Source organism: Pristiophorus japonicus, chromosome 8 (genome assembly GCF_044704955.1).
Source record: "Pristiophorus japonicus isolate sPriJap1 chromosome 8, sPriJap1.hap1, whole genome shotgun sequence".
Classification (NCBI taxonomy): domain Eukaryota; kingdom Metazoa; phylum Chordata; class Chondrichthyes; family Pristiophoridae; genus Pristiophorus; species Pristiophorus japonicus.
Window position 1 is genome coordinate 81,805,306 of NC_091984.1, and position 15,235 is coordinate 81,820,540.

The window sequence follows — 15,235 nt, forward strand, 5'->3', positions numbered from 1 at the left end:
GCCTCCCACGGTGCTGTGGATTTGGCCCTGGCTGCACTCCCCAGAAGCATCACCGCCCTCGCAGTAGTCAGAATAGAGTACCGGTTGGAGAGCGGGATAGCCTCAGGGGACTTCTGCATTACCTGCCTCGCCATACTCTTGTGTGTGACAGTCACCCATTCCCTATCTTCCTGTACCCTTTTAATCTGTGGGGTGACCAACGCCTGAAACGAGCTATCCACGTACCTCTCGTTCTCTCGGATGCTCCTCAGTGCCTCCAGTCCTCGCTCAAGCTCCGAGACTCGGCGCTCGAGTTGGAGGAGCTGGAGACACTTCCTGCACATGTAGTCATCCCCGTTGCGGGAAGCATCCAGGAATTCCCACATGGCACAGGTGTTGCATTCCGTTTGAACGAGCTGCCCTGCCATCCCACTAGTTACCCTTAAATTACCCAGCAAAAACACTGACTCCCACTACACACGCTAAACAGCTATTTAGTAATTTATCCTCTTATCTATTAGAAGACAAAATCAAAGAGATATACTCACCAGCCAATCAGCCAACCACTTGCCAGCTTGGCTGTGACGTCACTTTTTGATTTCTTGTCCCTCCTCCCTGCACTGCTCGCTCACCGACTGCCGCTGGGCCTTTGTAGGCCGCTGACCCCGGACTGCCGCTGGGCCTTTGTAGGCCGCTGACCCCGGACTGCCGCTGACGCTGTTCTTCCCCGCACTCTGACGTCAACTCTCGATTTCTCACCTCTCTATCTTTGTCTGCAGCTGGTTGGGCTGGTCTCTGGGCCTCCATCTCATACTCTCGCACTCCTTATCAGCTGCTCTAGTGTCAGCACTGGTAGGAAAAACAAGACAAAACAGCACCTGCCACCCCCGCTTGCCCGAACTCACCCACTTACCAAACTCACAAATGCCACTCTATGCTGCTGCAGTCCGTGCTCTGCATGAGCTGCCTCCTTTTAAACTGTATCTAGGTTAGATGACTCATTACTGGTCAGTCGTGTACAGAACTGGTTTTAACTAGCTGCTAATTGCCTCCTACTGGAGAGTTACCTTGTTTTTCTTTGCCTAAACCTGAAAGAATCCCAACTATTTAACTTTTCCCCTTTAAATTAAACTGCTACTTATTTAGAAGCTACTGGCAATTGCCACTAACAATTTACTCCAGCTTCCAAATGGTTTAAAGAGAATAACCCTTAAAACTCAGCCACTTACCAAACTCACAAATGCCACTCTATGCTGTTGCACTCCGTGCTCTGCACGAGCTGCCTCATTTTAAACTGTATCGAGGTCAGATGACTCACTACTGGTCAGTCGTTTACAGAACTGGTTTTAACTAGCTGCTAATTGCCTTCTACTGGAGAGATACCTTGTTTTTCTCTGCCTAAACCTGAAAGAATCTCAACTATTTAACTTTTCCCCTTTAAAATAAACTGCTACTTACTTAGAAGCTACTGGCAATTGTCACTAACAATTTACTCCAGCCTCCAAATGGTTTAAAGAGAATAACCCTTAAAACTCATCCACTGACCAAACTCACAGATGCCACTCTATGCTGCTGCACTCCAAGTCAGATACAGTGCTCTCATGCAGGATGTGAGCATCATGCATGCTCCCCAGAAATTTAGCATTCACTGTCATTATAATTTGCTGCTGGTTGACAATGAGTTACACATTCAGGGAGTGGAATCCCTTGCAGTTCCTGAAAACCTCAGCATCCTGAAAAGATGCCCGCATCGCGATGAGCATACAGTCTATTGCTCCCTGCACCTTGGGGAAGTTTGCAATTCTGGAGAATCCTAGAGTTCTCTCACTCTGTGCCTCCCTGGTCATAGGGAAGCTGATCAAGTCCCTCCTGCATGCGTACAGGGCTTCAGTGACCTGCCTAATGCAGCAATGTGTGGCATGCTGGGACAGACCACAAATGTCACCAGCTGAGACCAGAAAAGAACCCGATGCATAGAACGGCAGTGCTGCGGTGACTTTGCTCTCGGTGGACAGTGCAGTACTGATGATGATGGCAGGCTACAGATCTCCCCTTTTGAGCTGGCATACCGCTTCTCCCTCTACTTGCGGGGGGTATAACGTCTCGTCCTCCTCATCAGTCTGGCGCGTTTTACATTGGGCACATAATGCTGTGGAGCGTACTTTTGGCCATCTCGAGTCTGCAGCATGTAATTGGTCATCAAGAGAGGGTAAGAAAGGACAGGCCCCATTGCCTTAGCTCTCTGTTTTCCACCGATTGGTCACAAAAAATGAATGTCCCGATGAAGACACCTATTAAATTCCAATTGGTCACAGTATGGTCAAGATGTTTGTACAGATGTTCACATCAACTCCAACGACCTCCAGAGCACATCCGAACTCCCCCGAGGTTGAAGCACAGCAGACTTTTAAAGGATGCAACATGTGATGTAGAACACAGCGTCCATAACGCTGTGATCAGTTCCGGTTAGTTCCACTTTATCCGGGTGTTTTTTTGGGTGAGCGATATTGTGGATGATATGTGTGCGAGGTGGTGAAAGTGACGCTGGGCGATCTCATGGCCGCTAGTTTCGGCAAATATGATCTTTACGACAAAAAAAATGGGCGGGCGGTATTATTGAATCTCGGCGTTAATTCCGTGTGGAAAGTAACGCTGGCCGATATTATGGCCGTTGATTTTGCCCATTCTGATGATTCTGCCCAAAAAAAGTGGGCGGGCGGTATTATTTTTTCCTGGCGTTACGCACATGGGGAAAGTAATGCTTGGCGATAAGTTTCCGAAAAATGCCCGTCAGTTTCCATTTTGTGGCTAAATGGATGTGAAATGGGCGTTTAATGTCATTTCTGGTAAAATGGACATTAAGTGGGCGTCAAGCATGCAAAAAAAGTGGAAAATCTAGCCCCATGATCTTACCAGGACGACCAAGGTAAGATGCCCTTCACATTTTTCTCACTCTGAATACAGCCTTGTAACACCTAACTTTCTCCTGGCACTACTAATCCTTCCATCCCCTCACCTCCAATCACAACAGGACACTGCCCTATATACACCTCCTTCTGATTGCACTCACACAACAACATCCTGCATTTACATATCGTGCCTTTAATATAGGAAAATGGCCCAAGTCACTTATGTTTTGTATGGAGAAAGAATTAGGACTGGCCCTGAGGCCTTGTTGCACCACAACCTTTCGAGAGTCTTTTTGCCCATGATGGACTGGCTCGCGCCCGTATCCAGCTCCATTGACACCAGGAGTCCATTTAGTTCAACATTCAGCATTATCGGGGCACAATTCATGGTGAATGTGTGCACCCCATGTACCTCTGCCTCCTCTGTCTGAGGCTCTGGTTTGTCGTGATCCTCCGTGGATCTGTCCTCCTCTCCAACACGGTAGTTTGCAGGTTTAACAGGCTTTGCGCTTGCCTGAACACTCGTTGGAGGTGTCCCATTATTCCACAGCTCTTGCAAACGTACTCTTTGAATCGGCATGAATGGAAATGATGATCACCCTCCCAGCGCCAACAATGTGTTAATGGCCTTGCATTCATCATCCTTGATGGTGTACTCTGAGACATCTGCGGATGTGTAGCTGCAGGTATGTGTGACCTGCCCTGTACGTTACGATTCGAAAACAACATCACTTTGTTCACAGTACTTGTAGCAGCACTTGTGTGCTGAGAGATTTGCTTCATTATTGTCACTGGTGGCAATGAACGCCTGGGCTATCACTGTGGCCTTACTCAAGGTTGGGGTCTCTACAGTCAAAAGTTTGCAAAGTATGGTTTCATGGCTATTGCCAAGGACGAAAAAGTCTCTGAGCATGTGCTCCAAATGTCCTTCAAATTCGCAATGTCCTGCAAGGCGGCTTAGCTCGGCGACATAATGTGCCACTTCCTGGCCTTCAGACCTTTTGTAGGTGTAGAACCGGTACCTTGCCATCAGAACGCTTTCCTGCGGGTTCAAATGCTCTCGAACCAGTGTGCACAAATCGTCGTACGATTTCTCTGTGGGTTTTGCTGGAGTGAGCAGCTTCTTCATGAAGCCATACGTTGGTGCCCCACAGACAGTGAGGAGGATCGCCCTTCGTTTGGCAGTGCTATCTTCCTCATCTAGCTCGTTGGCCACGAAGTATTGGTCGAGTCGCTCCACACAAGTTTCCCAATCATCTCCCTCCGAGAATTTCTCCAGGATGCCCACTGTTTTCTGCATCTTTGGGTTTGTTATCTGTATCTCATCGCCAGTTGTTGTGTATGGAGAAAGAGTCAAACTGAACACTGTGAGCGCAAAGTAAAGTGTGACCTTAGTCTTTTATTGCAGGTCTCCAGAGTGCCTCTCCAACCTGTGAAGCCCCCTTAAATACCTGTACTCCCAAGGGATTATGGATCCCTTGGGACTCCAGGGGATGAGCCCTCTGGTACAGAGTAAATACAAGTATACATATATAACAGCTTAAATATGCATTCAACATCTGCTACTGCCCTTAAAACGGGCACAAACAACTTTCTGCTTTTATTTTTTTGCATATAGATTAATTGTCACATTTTTGTTCATTTTGTTGTTACTTCATACTTTATACACTGGGGACAATATTAATTTTTAGCAGGGGCAATAAACCTCCAATCTGCAATCACCTGTTTTTCATCTCTGCCGAAAATTACAATTACCCGTGTTCTTTTATCCAACTATTTTGCAGTTCATAAGGAAAGCCTCATAAATATGATATTCGTCAGCCTTCCCTAAACAATTCTTTGATCTAAATTCATTTACTTCCATGTTTTTATCATCTCATTGTTCAACTGTTTCTTGAGACTGTGACCTTAAATTTTACACAGTATTTCCAATATATCATTGGTACTGGAATGATGAGCATGGAGTGAATCATCTAGACAACTGTAATTCATAGGACTCCTCAGTGATGCTGCAACAGGCATCAGAACTCAATTTATCAGTGAAGTGCTCTCATCTGGTTAACCCCTTCAGACAAATAACAATTCCTTAAATGCCTTACACATCCCAGAAACTTATAGCCTCTTTGCCTCTACCAGGCCGTGCAAATCTTTGTAATCTCCATGAAAACATGAGCACAAAATATGTGCCCCATTTCTTGTATGATTACAAGGTGTCAGAAATGTCTCAGTGGTAGCATTCTCGTCTCTTAAGTCAGAAAGTTATGGGTTCAAGTCCAATTCCAGGAACTTGCGTATAAAATCAAGGCTGACACTCCCAATACAATACTGAGGTACCATCTTTTGGATGAGATAGACATAGAAACATAGAAAATAGGTGCAGGAGCAGGCCATTCAGCCCTTCTAGCCTGCACCGCCATTCAATGAGTTCATGGCTGAACATGAAACTTCAGTACCCCCTTCCTGCTTTCTCGCCATAACCCTTGATCCCCCGAGTAGTAAGGACTTCATCTAACTCCCTTTTGAATATATTTAGTGAATTGGCCTCAACTACTTTCTGTGGTAGAGAATTCCACAGGTTCACCACTCTCTGGGTGAAGAAGTTTCTCCTCATCTCGGTCCTAAATGGCTTACCCCTTATCCTCAGACTGTGACCCCTGGTTCTGGAATTCCCCAACATTGGGAACATTCTTTCTGCATCTAACCTGTCTAAACCCGTCAGAATTTTAAACGTTTCTATGAGGTCCCCTCTCATTCTTCTGAACTCCAGTGAATACAAGCCCAGTTGATCCAATCTTTCTTGATAGGTCAGTCCCGCCATCCCGGGAATCAGTCTGGTGAACCTTCGCTGCACTCCCTCAATAGCAAGAATGTCCTTCCTCAAGTTAGGAGACCAAAACTGTACACAATACTCCAGGTGTGGCCTCACCAAGGCCCTGTACAACTGTAGCAACACCTCCCTGCCCCTGTATTCAAATCCCCTCGCTATGAAGGCCAACATGCCATTTGCTTTCTTAACCGCCTGCTGTACCTGCATGCTAACCTTCAATGACTGATGTACCATGACACCCAGGTCTCGTTGCACCTTCCCTTTTCCTAATCTGTCACCATTCAGATAATAGTCTGTCTCTCTGTTTTTACCACCAAAGTGGATAACCTCACATTTATCCACATTATACTTCATCTGCCATGCATTTGCCCACTCACCTAACCTATCCAAGTCACTCTGCAGCCTAATAGCATCCTCCTCACAGCTCACACTGCCACCCAACTTAGTATCATCCGCAAATTTGGAGATACTGCATTTAATCCCCTCGTCTAAATCATTAATGTACAATGTAAACAGCTGGGGCCCCAGCACAGAACCTTGTGGCACTCCACTAGTCACTGCCTGCCATTCTGAAAAGTACCCGTTTACTCCTACTCTTTGCTTCCTGTCTGACAACCAGTTCTCAATCCACGTCAGCACACTACCCCCAATCCCATGTGCTTTAACTTTGCACATTAATCTCTTGTGTGGGACCTTGTCGAAAGCCTTCTGAAAGTCCAAATATACCACATCAACTGGTTCTCCTTTGTCCACTTTACTGGAAACATCCTCAAAAAATTCCAGAAGATTTGTCAAGCATGATTTCCCTTTCACAAATCCATGCTGACTTGGACCTATCATGTCACCATTTTCCAGATGCACTGCTATGACATCCTTAATAATTGATTCCATCATTTTACCCACTACTGAGGTCAGGCTGACCGGTCTATAATTCCCTGTTTTCTCTCTCCCTCCTTTTTTAAAAAGTGGGGTTACATTGGCTACCCTCCACTCCATAGGAACTGATCCAGAGTCAATGGAATGTTGGAAAATGACTGTCAATGCATCCGCTATTTCCAAGGCCACCTCCTTAAGTACTCTAGGGTGCAGTCCATCAGGCCCTGGGGATTTATCGGCCTTCAATCCCATCAATTTCCCCAACACAATTTCCCGACTAATAAAGATTTCCCTCAGTTCCCCCTCCTTACTAGACCCTCTGACCCCTTTTATATCCGGAAGGTTGTTTGTATCCTCCTTAGTGAATACCGAACCAAAGTACTTGTTCAATTGGTCTGCCATTTCTTTGTTCCCCGTTATGACTTCCCCTGATTCTGACTGCAGGGGACCTACGTTTGTCTTCACCAACCTTTTTCTCTTTACATACCTAGAGAAACTTTTGCAATCCGCCTTAATGTTCCCTGCAAGCTTCTTCTCGTACTCCATTTTCCCTGCCCTAATCAAACCCTTTGTCCTCCTCTGCTGAGTTCTAAATTTCTCCCAGTCCCCAGGTTCGCTGCTATTTCTGGCCAATTTGTATGCCACTTCCTTGGCTTTAATACTATCCCTGATTTCCCTAGATAGCCACAGTTGAGCCACCTTCCCTTTTTTATTTTTACGCCAGACAGGAATGTATAATTGTTGTAATTCATCCATGCAGTCTCTAAATGTCTGCCATTGCCCATCCACAGTCAACCCCCTAAGTATCATTCGCCAATCTATCCTAGCCAATTCACGCCTCATACCTTCAAAGTTACCCTTCTTTAAGTTCTGGACCATGGTCTCTGAAATTATTGTTTCATTCTCCATCCTAATGCAGAATTCCACCATATTATGGTCACTCTTCCCCAAGGGGCCTCGCACAATGAGATTGCTAATTAATCCTCTCTCATTACACAACACCCAGTCTAAGATGGCCTCCCCCCTAGTTGGTTCCTCAACATATTGGTCTAGAAAACCATCCCTTATGCACTCCAGGAAATCCTCCTCCACCGTATTGCTTCCAGTTTGGCTAGCCCAATCTATGTGCATATTAAAGTCACCCATTATAACTGCTACACCTTTATTGCATGCACCCCTAATTTACTGTTTGATGCCCTCCCCAACATCCCTATTGTTAAACTGAGGCCCCTTCTGCCCTCTCAGGTAGACATAAAAGATCCCATGGCACTATTTTGAAGAAGAGCAGGAGAGTTCTTCCCAGTATGCTGACCAATATTTATCCCTCAATCAACACCTAAAGACAAATTATCTTCTCATTATCATAATTGCTGTTTGTGGGACCTTGCTGTGCACAAATTGGCTTCCACATTTCCTACATTACAACAGTGATAACACTTCAAAAGTACGTAATTGGCTGTAAAGCGCTTGAGACATCCTGAGGACGTGAAAGACGCCATACAAATGCAAATCTTTCTTTCGTCTTCATGGCTCCATGAATACTTGAGCATAAAATAAGTACAGTTTCTCTTTTATTGCAGCCATGTCGAGAATGATCATGAGTGTTCCTAGTCCTTCCTACCGTGCATCCCCAGGATATCTAAACATGCCTTTCTTTTTGCTGTTCTAGTGCTTCTTCCATTTACAACCTGAGGTCGAGTATTGTAAGAGGTGGACAGCTGCTCGTGAGGTACAAATAGCCCATGAGAGTGAAGTGATGACCCCCCCCCTCTCAAGGCAGTTTGATCCTGGAGAATGTCTGCTGTGGCCAACCTTCTCTTGACCTTCAGCCTGGCCCTGACTGCTGTGTGCCACTTCCATGGTGCTTTGAGGGGATAGGCCAGTGTGTGCTGCAGTCCTGAGAAATGGGACCTCATTTAGGTCTACTCCAGCCATTTTTCTTGGCCCAGGAGCTGTTTATCCATTGATCAGCAGAACATCTGGTCTAATGACAGCCATCAGATCCTGAAAGCCTGCCTCTTGGCCAGAAGTGTCTGAAAGCCAGTGCACAGAGTTCTGACTAATCTGTCCCCTTCAGCAGGGTTGTTGTCTGTGCTTTTGAAGAGGAGGGATTACCCACTGGTCCCAGCCCATCTTTTTTTTATTATTCATTCCTGGGATGTGGGCATCACTGGCATTTATTGCCCATCCCTCTGAGAGGAGAGACCGTTATAGACTTCCATGGCACTGCTCGCCAGCAAAACCTTCTTTCCTGTTTCTGAAAATGAGAGATGCACACCCCTATGTCACTCGTGTCAACTGCTGCAAATCCTCAAAGACTGACTTCAGAGTCTGCACATAGGTCTGATATTTCTTGAATACACTTCTTTTCAAGCGAATAGCCATGAGTTCTAGGCTCAACGACTCCGGCGCCAAGTGCAATTTTCTCCACAGCCTCCATTGGGAAAGTGACATATCATCATCTACTCCCACTCCTTGAACTATGTGAATCATCTCGTCCCACATCCTCACTTACACTAGCTACATCCCCCTGGATCAAAGTACCTGAGCTGACACATGGTCGTGAGAAAACAAATGACACGGGAGTGACATGGAGGGGGTTGGGACAGAGGAAAATGGGGTTATGCCATGCTCTTAGGAGTCTCTGGTAGCCTGGTCATCATCATTCTCATTCGCTTCATAATCATCATAGTCCATCAGAAATACATTTTTGTTTTCCTCCTCATTATAATAATTTTCCTCCTCTTCATCATCCTCTGCCCCCATTGCTACGATGGAGCTGCAGAAAATAAAGACTTCACCAAGAGTAGATGAGCATAACCCAATTGATTAAAGAGACGGAGGAAGCTGTTGTCTGTTTGCTGCTTCACGAGGGTGCCACAGTGATTGTCTAAGTCAGTCATTGGGTATGGTAGTGCAGTTATGTTACTGGACTAATTAAACTAGACAATGTGAGTTCAAATCCCAGTGTGAGAATTTGAGTTCAATTTAAAAAGAAATACTTTTAAAGCAGCAAAAGTTAAAATATATTGTAAAAATACATTTTATTTGCTGAAAAGATACAGCAAAACAAAATGGACGGAAATCTGAATCATACAAAATCTGGATTGTGTGCAGTTGAAACACAACTCACATTGCTAATACCTGTAACTGCTAGGGTGAAAATTCATGTCTAAGCAAAATCAACAACATAAAATTCCAAAATAGTCTTTTGTAGAATGTTAAAACCATTACCTTTACAAAACTCTCATTACATTTGCTCAATAAAAGTTGTGTTTAGTGCTTTTGGTGATCCTAGAAGGTATATTATGGATGCTAACAGGAGTTTCATAATTTTAGTTGTGCACTTTGGCTCTGTCTCATTGTACTCTGCTTTTTCCTCACACTGTTGAAAACATGTGTTTACAGCAAGAATGTGGATTTTTAGTTCAGTACTACACAGCCTATGTATAGTGCAAGGTGGAAAGGCTGCAATTGCTATTGCTTGGTGAAGGTTATCATTTTCTAATCATTTTACTTGTTTCTGTCAATCCATTAGGTTGGCTTCTGGCAGGCAGGGGATTCAAATCAAGAACTTCAGCGCCAGATCTATTCTCACCGTTACCAACATTACAGAGGATCACTATGGCAACTACACATGCGTGGCTATCAATAAGCTAGGGACAAATAGTGCCAGTCATTTTCTACACAGTAAGTCTTGTGAAAGATTCCTGCATTTATTATTATTTCAAAATGAACAAGTGCTGGTGAAATGGGCTTAAAAGGGCTAGAACTGTGAGCTTTCCGTTTTGTTTCTTAAATGTCAATGTATTTTGAAGTTTTTGTCAAGACCTACCTATGTAATTCCAGTTAACAGTTCTTCCTTTTATTTAACTTACCAATTAAATCATCACAGCTCCCGATAGATTAGTGGATAATATGTTATGTGGTGTGATACCTCTTGCAGTTGAATAACCTGCCCACACTTACTGTTCAGACTCACACATGAGGAATGGCCACTTGGGCGAGATGCTGTAGGATCCCCGGCACACATGGAATCATATCCCAGCATGAGTCAGCAGTTACAAAAAGGAGGCAAGTAAATTGGGAAGGAAACAAAAAAGCTAAACCACTTTGTTCTTATTTTATATTATGCCCAAAGATGGTTTAGAAAAAGCAGTGGGCGTGGGGATAATTAGAGAAGTCACATGTTCAAATTCTTCTAACCTTCCTAGGATGTCTGATAAAAACAATGCGTTTTTCAGCCCTCATAGGGATTTCCATTCCTGCTGTGGATTCCAGCTGCCATGTAGCCAGAGAATAATTGCTGGCACTAGCACAGGCTAGTAGATGGCCTGGGAAACTGATGTTGCGCTCACATACACTGGCTTTCAATTACATACTCTGTACATATGGCATCACTAAGCATTGTTGTTTCAGGAACAGAATTAGGGATGAATTTGTGGGATGGCGGAGGGGAAGACAAGCACTCAGACTATCATAGATGTCTGTTTCAGGCAGAATCAAAATTCTCCCTCAATAACTCCTTTGCATGCTGTCCTATAGCCCAGAGCAGATCCTCCTCTTCCTGCTATCTCCAGTCTTTACAACTTTCTCAGAAGCACTTCACTGCCTTACTGCCTCCAGCTTTCACAGGTCTCTGTTTCATTTTAAAAGCCTGACTCCAATGTCAGCTTTTTGTCAAAACTGACTACCCTTCCTCCCCAAGAGTGTAACCCGGAGCCCAATTTGGCAATGTTTCCAAGTTCAAATGAATAAAGTTGTTGCAGTAGCAATGGTTGCTTGAATGTCAAATTATCTTGCATTGTCTCTAGACGCCCTATCTGAAATCTAATATACGCCTGCCAGCCATGCGGTGCTGTGAATTTATCCTCTTGAGAGCTAAGTTTAGCTCAATAGTAGCATTTTTAACACCATTACACCAAAGTCCTCCCGAGAATGAATAGTTTAAAATAACAAAACATAACAGTGCAAATAAATGTCATTTTTAAGTGGATTATCCAGAAATGTCTAAGATATAATCAGATACTGTAGGGTAAATATTCTGACTGGTAATATCAATATATCAGCAAGACTTTAGTCTGCATCCTGTGTGCTAATGAGGATTGTTGGCAAGCTCAGCAAATTGTGCAATATATGGGTGGAGCTCCTGTCCAGCATTACTTCAACCCATTCTGAGCAAGCATTATTTGGAGATACTTGGTTGTGGTTTGAAGCTGGGCCAGTGAAGTGGCACTCATAAACATCACCAGAACAAATACCATTACAAGTGTCCTTCGCAAGAAGAGGGCATCAGTGACACAAAACATGTGAACCAACCAAGTTAAAATTACATGCGTAGAATATTAGATTTGGTCCTCATCAATGATAAAACAAACAATGCTGTGTGTTGCCCACCGGTCATAAAAGGTATTGAACAAACCAGTGGGGACCACGTGATCTCATTCCAAGGTCGCCTGGGCACTAGGGCTTGGAACAGTGGCAAGCAGTCAGAGCCTCCCATTGATATTCATATCTTGGGCCAGTGGAGGGTAGTTTTTGCCAGGCCCAGAAGCGGCCCCACCAGAAAGTCCTCCAGTCTGCTCTCCCTTCTGTACATCGGGTAACCAAAGAAGTGTTGGCGTGAAATGCAACCAGAAAATAAGAATAGACCCTTCAGGTAATGGAATAGGGGGTACAACCTCTGGCACTGTATATAAATATTAAAAACAGTTTTATCTTGGCTACAAAATGGTCATGCAGCCTGCAGTGAAACTTTAGCTATCAATACTAGTAGCAATCTCAGAAGCTGGTACTTGAACTCACAACCTCTGGATTATTTTCCAGTACCATAACCAAGACACTAGCACACCCTGCATAGATTACATACATAGGCCCCAAGTTTCCACATGATTTGCTCCTGATTTTTAGGAGCAACTGGTGTAGAACGGAGTATCTTAGAAATCGGAATTCTCGTCATTTAGTTTGCTGCAGTTCTAGTCAGTTAGAACAGTTTCACTTTGGAACAGAATTTTTTTTTCAAAAGGGGGCGTGTCCAGCCACTTACGCCCGATTTCAAAGTTTCGTGAGTGAAAACTTACTCCAAACTAAGAATGGAGTAAGTGAAGATTTTTGTATGCTCGAAAAAACCTTGTCTACACTTTAGAAAATCAGGTGTAGGTTACAAATCAGGCGTAGGGAATGGTGGGGGGAGGGTTTAAAGGGAAGTTTACAAACATTAAACACTTCAGTTTTCCAAATAAAGATCCATCATCAATAATAAATGATAAATACATCAATAAATCAACCAATAAATCAATCTAAAAAAAATCAATAAATAAAACATTTTCTACTTACCGACTGCAGCACCGGGAGCCCTCCAACAGCGTGCTGGGATGCACCCCCCCACCAGTGTGTCTCTGTCAGTGTCTCTATCTCTCTGTCTGTCTGTGTGTGTCTCTCATTCTCTGTCTGTCGGTGTCTGTGTTTCTGACAGCGAGGGGAGGGGGAGGAGGGGGGTAGAGGGAGAGAGGGGGGAGCAGAGGGAGGGAAGGGGGAGGGATGGGGGAGGGATGGGGAGAAGGGGGAGGGGAGCAGAAGGGGGGAGGGGGGAAGAAGGGGATATGGGGGGGAAGGAGATTGGGGGGGGAAAGAGATTGGGGGGCGAAGGAGATTGGGGGGGGGGAAAGGAGAATGGGGAGGAAGGCTGAACGGGCCGGGCCCGAGACTTCGGGCAGGATCCGTCCCCAGCACCAGACTTACAGGTAGGTGGCGTTGGGTTGGGTCGGGGGGGTGGTGGGAGGGAGGTCGGTTCGGGTCGGGGGGAGGTCGGTTCGGGAGAGGGAGGTCAGGTCGGGGAGAGGGAGGTCAGTTCGGATCCAGTCCGGGGGCGGGGGGAGAGCGGGAGTCGGGTCGGGTCCGGGGGGGCGGGGGGGGGAACCGGGAGTCGGGTCGGGTCCAGTCGGGGGGTGGGGGGGGGCAGGAGGGGAAGCGAGAGTTGGGTCGGGTCCAGTCGGGGGGGGGGAGCGGGAGCGGGAGTCGGGTCGGGTCTGGGGCGGTGGGGGGGGGAGTGGGAGCAGGAGTCGGGTCGGGTCCGGTCCGGGGGGGGAGGCGGGGGGGAGCGGGTGTCGGGTCCGGGGGCGGGGGAGCGGGTGCCGGGTCTGGTCTGGGGCGGGGGGAAGCGGGAGTCGAGTCGGATCCGGAGGAAATAGGAGCTGGGCGTGGGAGGAGCCTTATTCACGCAGCCCCAGTGACGCCATTCGGCCAGGGCTAGGGGCTGCGTGCTTCGGGCCCCTCCCACACAGTTTTGGGCGCCTGGAGCTACTGCACTTGCGCGCCCACTGTAGCGCGCATGTGCAGAGGTCCCGGCACTGTTTTCAGCGCAGCAACCTGGCTCCGCCCCCTACAGCTCCTGCTGCGCTGCGCCGAGGGCCAGAGGACCTGCAGGGAGGTGGAGAATACGGAGGTTTTTTTTAGGCGCACTTTGTGGCGCGAGAAATGGGCGTCCAGGTCGGGACTGCGCCGTTCTAGGCGCGGCTCGAAACTTGGGCCCATAGGGTATACGACTCAGAAACGCCATTCAGCCCAATCAGTCCATGCCAGCGTTTATGCTCCACTCGAGCCACCTCCCGTCTTTCCTGATATAAATCCATTAGCATAACTCTCTATTTCCTTCTCCCTCATATGCTTGTCTAGCCTCCCCTTAAATGCATCTATACATAGAAACATAGAAAATAGGTGCAGGAGTTCATGGCTGAACATGCAACTTCAGTACCCCATTCCTGCTTTCTCGTCATACCCCTTGATCCCCCTAGTAGTAAGGACTACATCTAACTCATTTTTGAATATATTTAGTGAATTGGCCTCAACAACTTTCTGTGGTAGAGAATTCCACAGGTGGAGAAAACCTCCGTATTCTCCACCTCCCTGCAGGTCCTCTGGCCCTCGGCGCAGCGCAGCAGGAGCTGTAGGGGGCGGAGCCAGGTCCCTGCACTGAAAACAGTGCCGGGACCTCTGCACACGCGCGCTACAGTGGGCGCGCAAGTGCAGTAGCTCCAGGCGCACAAAACTGTGTGGGAGGGGCCCGAAGCATGCAGCCTCTAGCCCTGGCCGAATGGCCTCACTGGGGCTGCGTGAATAAGGCTCCTCCCACGCCCAGCTCCTGCTTCCTCCGGATCCGACTCTCTGGGTGAAGAAGTTTCTCCTCATCTCGGTCTTAAATGGCTTACCCCTTATCCTTAGACTGTGAGCCCTGGTTCTGGACTTCCCCAACATTGGGAACATCCTTCCTGCATCTAACCTGTCTAAACCCGTCAGAATTTTAAACGTTTCTATGAGATCCCCTCTCATTCTTCTGAACTCCAGTGAATACAAGCCCAGTTGATCCAGTCTTTCTTGATATGTCAGTCCCACCATCCCGGGAATCAGTCTGGTGAACCTTTGCTGCACTCCCTCAATAGCAAGAATGTCCTTCCTCAAGTTAGGAGACCAAAACTGTACACAATACTCCAGGTGTGGCCTCACCAAGGCCCTATACAACTGTAGTAACACCTCCCTGCCCCTGTACTCAAATCCCCTCGCTATGAAGGCCAACATGCCATTTGCTTTCTTAACCACCTGCTGTACCTGCAAGCCAACCTTCAACGACTGATGTACCATGACACCC

General features: G+C 46.5%; 1 protein-coding gene across 1 annotated transcript in view; it reads left to right on the forward strand.

The window, feature by feature from the left end:
• Positions 1-15,235, forward strand: part of LOC139269134 (neuronal growth regulator 1-like) — a 353,215-nt gene that overhangs the window by 265,626 nt on the left and 72,354 nt on the right. The window contains exon 6 of the mRNA XM_070888236.1: positions 10,130-10,281. Coding sequence (XP_070744337.1) covers positions 10,130-10,281 — 152 coding nt within the window. The remainder of the gene's footprint in view (positions 1-10,129; positions 10,282-15,235) is intronic.